At 42.8% G+C, this 6,040-nt stretch overlaps 1 protein-coding gene across 2 annotated transcripts in view; it reads left to right on the top strand.

The window, feature by feature from the left end:
* The window catches only part of stard8 (StAR related lipid transfer domain containing 8), a 28,735-nt gene extending 23,357 nt beyond the window's left edge, over positions 1-5,378 (top strand). For both annotated transcript variants that reach the window (XM_066659447.1, XM_066659453.1), the window contains exons 8-14: positions 33-231; positions 382-592; positions 1,165-1,276; positions 1,374-1,595; positions 2,407-2,624; positions 3,223-3,399; positions 3,496-5,378. In XM_066659447.1, coding sequence (XP_066515544.1) covers positions 33-231; positions 382-592; positions 1,165-1,276; positions 1,374-1,595; positions 2,407-2,624; positions 3,223-3,399; positions 3,496-3,613 — 1,257 coding nt within the window. In that variant the 3' untranslated portion in view covers positions 3,614-5,378. The remainder of the gene's footprint in view (positions 1-32; positions 232-381; positions 593-1,164; positions 1,277-1,373; positions 1,596-2,406; positions 2,625-3,222; positions 3,400-3,495) is intronic.
* The last annotated feature ends 662 nt before the right edge of the window (positions 5,379-6,040 follow it).

Raw genomic sequence — 6,040 nt, forward strand, 5'->3', positions numbered from 1 at the left:
TCTTCCTCCACCCCTTCTCTCTCTCTCTGCAGGTGGGAATTTTCCGGAAGTCTGGCGTTAAATCCCGAATCCAGGCGCTCCGGCAGCTGAATGAGAATTCTCCTGATCATGTGACCTATCAGGGCCAATCAGCTTACGACGTGGCGGACCTGCTGAAGCAGTATTTTAGAGACTTACCTGAACCTGTCCTCACCTCCAAACTCACTGAGACCTTTCTGCACATCTACCAGTGTGAGTGTGTTACTCCTCAGCAGGGACAGAGTGTGTGTGTCTTTAGCTCCACATCCTTTCAGACCCACAGATTGCATCTCCTCTCTCTCTCTCGGACATGGACAGTGAGTGCTGTGTATCTGATGTTTCTATTTTCGTGTGTGCATGCAGTTGTTCCAGAGTGCCAGAGACTGCAGGCAGTCCAATCAGCGGTGGTCCTCCTGCCCGATGAGAACCGCGAGGTCCTGCAAACACTGCTGTATTTCCTCAGTGATATTGCGTCTGCGCAAGAAAACCAGATGACTGCAGAGAACCTGGCAGTCTGTCTGGCTCCATCCATTCTCCATCTCAACTCCCACAAACGAGATGGAACATCTGCCAGGTGTGTGTGTCTCTCTGCAAGATCCAGTGAGGATATGATGGCGTTCAGCCTTCAAGTCATCAGTGATGGTCAGGGGCTGGAGTTGATCCCCCATTATTCTAGTGTGTGTCTATTTGATGGTTTAACCCTTTCCACATCTCACCTTGTGATAGTCGAGTGTTATTTGATGTTATCATCCAGTCCCTATTCATTCATCCATTGTCTGTAACCGCTTTTCAAGTTCAGGGTTAGGGTGGGTCTGTAGCCTCCCGGGAATCACTGGCTCCAAGGCATGAACACACCCTGAAGGGGGCGCTAGTCCTTCAGAGTGACACACACTCACACCTACAGACACTTTTGAGTCGTCAATCCACCTACCAACGTATGTTTTTGGACTGTGGGAGGAAACCGGAGGAAACCCACATGGACACAGGGAGAACACACCTCACAGACAGGCACCCGGAGAGGGTTTGAAACCACAACTCCAGGAGCTGTGTGACAGCGACACTACCTGTGTGTGTGTGTGTGTGTGTGTGTGAGCGCAAAAGAAAGATGCTTATGGTGATTCAAAGGTGAATTGTTTGTTTTCTCAGGTTGATCAACAGGAAGGGTGGAGCCAAACCTGACCACAAAGACCTGAGTGAGAACATGGCAGCAACCCAGTGCCTGAGTCACATGATCACAGAGTGCAAGAAGCTTTTTCAGGTATTGTCTCTCCAAGGCAGCGATGGCCATGCTGGGCTTTAAAGCCCTCTGTCGTAATAATTTTAGATCCAAACGCTCATCCGTGTCTCTATGACAGGTCCCTCGAGAGATGGTGCTGCAGTCTCGCAACTCGTACGTCTCCGCGGATGCTCAGCCTCTCCCGCTGCACGCGCTCGGAGTGAACGCCAAGGGGCAGCGTGTGGACTACCGTTCCTACCTGGAAGACAACATTCACTATCTACTCCGAGAGACTGCGGAGAAGAGCAAAGGATGGCACTCAGCTCACGGCCCTGACAACACAGAGCTGGCTTATAAGAAGGTAAACACACACACATTTCTCTAATAGTCACCACAAATTAAACCATACATGTTTGTGGATGTTAACAATATCATTAAATGCCATTAAAGCATCATTAATCCATTAACTTTTTCATGGAGTAGCTGCACATCATTCTAAGCTCACCATGCCCAAAGTTCTCTGGAATGATGGAGTTCCTCTGTTGTGTGGAACAACGGAATTGTGTTTTATGGATTTTTTTTTTTATTAAAAAAGAAATAATAAATAATGAAATAAAAATAAAATAAAATACCAGGAATCTTTCTTCACCAGTTGTTTCATAAACACATTAGACTGAGTTATGGCTCAAATAGCAGAGCAGTCTAATGTGTTTACGAAGCCCAGTGTCTGTAAACAGGTAAAAAAAAAAACATGGTCTTGGTTGGGTATGCTAGACTGTTTCTCTCCAAACAGTCAAAAACGCATATCTAGTTGAGGATATTGCTTTTTCCTGCGCCTTAGGTGGGTAATATTGACATATTTTTGCTGTTTTTGATTAATTTGGAAATATCTCCATATTCAGGAGACCTGCATGAAAGTAAACAGAGATCAAACATGCTACAAAACTAAAATATTCAAGTAACAAGTGAGTTCTGTGGAAATTCAAACAGTGGAAGAAACTTACACACAAGTTAAACTTCAGCCACATACAAACAGTTGTTTTTCTCCTCAAAAACACCATTACCCCTTCCAGCTTCTGAACGTAAACAAACCAAAGACAACTGCATTCCCCAGAATGCTGCTCTGGGGCTTGTGGGAGTGAAGAGCATTTTAAGACTGTTCCTGTTTCCAGGTCGGAGACTGCCACCCGATTCGGCTATGGCGTGTCTCCGTGGAGATCGAGGCCCCACCTCCTGTGGTTCTACAGCGTGTTCTGAGAGAACGTCACCTGTGGGATGAGGATTTACTGCACAGTCGTGTGATCGAGAGCCTTGAGAACAACACAGAGGTGTTCCATTACATCATCGACAGCATGGCACCACAACCACGACGACACTTCGTAGTGCTCAGGTACGACGACCACTCAGAGGTTATTTACTGTGTTTACTGGTTTACTGGAAGTTCCCCTTCGAAGAAACATGCAAAAAACCCAAAAAGGAGCATATAAAGGCCACAGAAACTAATATTAAAATACTATAAATATGTAAATGTATGTAGTTTATTTCAATGAAACATAGCTGTATATGAGCAATATAGGTATTTCAGTATGGAAGTATATTTATCTTACACTGGCATGCAGTAAATATACTGAGAGTTTCTCTGACCTTGCAATTATTGACTTGTATCTTATATGATTTTATATTTTATGACAGCAGTATACTTTTATTTTGTTGTCAGTGAATCACAGAGAGCAGCTCCAGTTCTTCTTAGTTCCTCTGGGTTCATCATATATCTTGTCTTTCTCAGTGTTCCTCAGAGATCCTGAAACATATGTTTGATCCTACTGCAAACCAAAATGATGTCTGATCTCGAGATTTGTATTCAAAATATATTAATACATTTAATTATTGTAGTGTCAGGTGTTGGTGTTCAAGCTGTGATGAGAAATTTATGGTTGTATGATGATGGTAGAAAAACATGTATTACATATCGTCGCTGTGTTTGTCAGGCGTTGGTGTACTGATCTCCCGCGAGGCATGTGTGTTATCATTTCTTCATCTGTGGACCATGACAAAGTGTCGTTGGAGGCGGGGCTAAGGGCGGTGCTTCTTACATCCCGTATTCTGATTGAGCCATGTGGAATGGGGCGGAGCAGACTCACACACTACTGCAGAGCAGACCTACGGTAACACACACCTTAATCATTCTGACTCCTCACCTGCTCCCGTCTACTCACACAGTAAAGCCTAAACTCTTCTGTGTGTTTGTGTGTGTCCTGTAGGGGGCGCTCTCCAGACTGGTATAATAAAGTGTTCGGACACCTGTGTGCAGTCGAAGCGTCTCGTATCCGGAGCTCTTTTCCAGTTCTCTCCGCTCGAGGACCTGAGACTAAAATCTGAGGATCGTGCAACACTGCAGACCCCCAGCCCCTCAGTCTCGGCCTGTAGGGTTGGAGTAATAGGATGTGACAGGTTCAGGGTTTCAGCTAATTACACACCATCATCACTGTCAGGAGACCAGCTCATTATCATATAATAATCTATAAAGAAGATTATTACACGAATCCCAGTGTGGGTTCATATGGGTTAATGGTCAGTGGACACTGTCTGTGTTCACACATTGATCAGATTCAAAGGCTTCAGCAGCATCTGACCGTGATGATGTCACAAGTGACCATGATCCAGTAATGTCACAAGTGTGGATGATTCAACGATGTTATGAATGAAGATGCTGTTATGATGTCATGAGTGAGGATGATGTGATGCAGCCTCGAGTGAGGTTGATGTCATAGTGTCACAATTTAGGATGATACAATGATGTCAAAAGTGAGGATGGTGTGATGTCATGAGTGAGGATGATGTGATGCAGTCCTTTTAAGTCCTATTTGATTATGTAAATGATGGGACGATTTGAAGTATATGCAAGAAATTTTTGGGACCTGGGACCGTGATGCACACTGTGTGTGTGTGTGTGTGTGTGTGAGAGAGAGAGAGGTTTAAACTTTTCTTGAACCTTTAAGAAATCAAAGCAAAGAAGTTGCACAGTTAACTCTACATTGTGTGTGTGTGTGTGTGTGTGTAGCAGGACGATCTCAAAGCCATATGCTTTGTATTATCTGTGCTATTGTGTACAGTTTAACTCACTGTTAATATTCTCTTTGTCTCTCTCATTTTGTTTTTGTCTCTTTTCAGTCTTTGTCCCCCTTTTCTCTGTTCTTTTACATTCTTTTATTTACCACAGCTCTAAATTCAACCTATTTTTGTGGGTGATCTATTGGAAAGTGTGTGTGTGTGTGTGTCTGTGTGCAGGATCAGTGTTTATGTATTTATAAATGTTTATAAAGCTTTAATAACAGTTGCATTCGGTCCGTTACAATGCAGCAGTGACATTACATTTCCCTTCATTGTGTCATGGGAAATTCTGAAAAGTGAGTGGGATTCCCCTGGGTGTGTAGTAAGAGCCAGTTGTGTGCAGTTTGGATGTTTCTTTCTTTCTGTATTGATCTGAGATCAGATCTCAAAACTGACCTCAGCTCAGTGGAAAAACCGAGCACCAAAACAGAAAGAAAGAAAAAAACATTCACTTCTTCATTTCATTTTCTTCTGTTCCAGCTTGGGACTTTCAGCATAATTTATTTCTTTATTCTGTCTTCCTTTTATCCCATACATACATTTTTTACATTTGCAATAAAGTAATAAATACTTTTTTAGATTAGATTAAAGATTGTTATATTGAAGTGCCTAAGAAATGGAGGAGGAAGAGGGGCAGGATGAGGGGGCGGCACCTGTTTGCATTTTTTAAAAACTGTTTAATGTGTGTGGTTAATTCCTGCTGAAAGTTTAACGGTTGTTTTGAGTGTTGTTGTTTTTTTTTAAGACATCTGATTTGTTTGTCCATTTGGTGTTATTATATTTACTTGCAGGTGTTTGTTCATTTGACTGTTGTTTTTTAAATGTCAGTGATGTGAGAGCTGAGGAAATGAATAAATCTTGTTTTGCAAAAAACTACCCACACGGGAGCTTTTGTCTTATACACTTTCTCAGAGGTCAACTGCAATCACTGCAGCAGGTCAGAAATGGTTTTCTTTGGTCGGCAGCTTTGTAGTGAGTCAGCACCTTATCCTTGTGTAGCGTGCTGTGGAGAGGATGAGGAAACCCTGGAGAACTGCCTCCTGCTTCAGAGGAGATGGGAAGCTGTGGAACAGAAAATAAGTGAGGATTCATCATGTTCTCAGCTGAAGAGGACCTCAGAGATGCCTTTCCATTGCACACTCTACTCATCTTTTCTGCTTCTCCATCACGTCAATTCTTTTTTTTTTTTTTTTTTTTTTTTTTTTTTATTAAATAGTCCCTGCTCTCTCGTGGTTTCAAGCGAGCTGAGTAGGGATGAAACCATGATGTGTAAACCTTGGAGAGTACTGATTGGCCAGAGAGAGTTGTCACTCTACGCCACGCAATGCAGACATCCAGCACTAACTCGCCATCTGTAAAATCTCCAAACTACAGCAGAGATCTCATTTGTTTTTATCCGACTCACAAGGGCATCTTTTAATAGTATGCCGTGATCTTTTGAAGAAGTCCAAACACTCCTTTGATCAGTGGCCGACAAAAAAAATCCAGCAAGAGCTGGGCACAACTAGGAAAGAACAAACTCTACTGATCTGTCTGATGTTCAGTCCCAAACAACAAGACGTAAATACATAATGAGTAACGACACTTAACGTTTCTGCTGCCGTTGTTGTGGCTTGTAAAGCCCATTGTTCTCATTAGAGACACTTTTGAAATGACAGGATGCATTTTGGTAGAAGCTGTGGTAGTAGAAAACCG

The sequence above is a fragment of the Hoplias malabaricus genome, chromosome 2, assembly GCF_029633855.1.
Source record: "Hoplias malabaricus isolate fHopMal1 chromosome 2, fHopMal1.hap1, whole genome shotgun sequence".
NCBI classification, from domain to species: domain Eukaryota; kingdom Metazoa; phylum Chordata; class Actinopteri; order Characiformes; family Erythrinidae; genus Hoplias; species Hoplias malabaricus.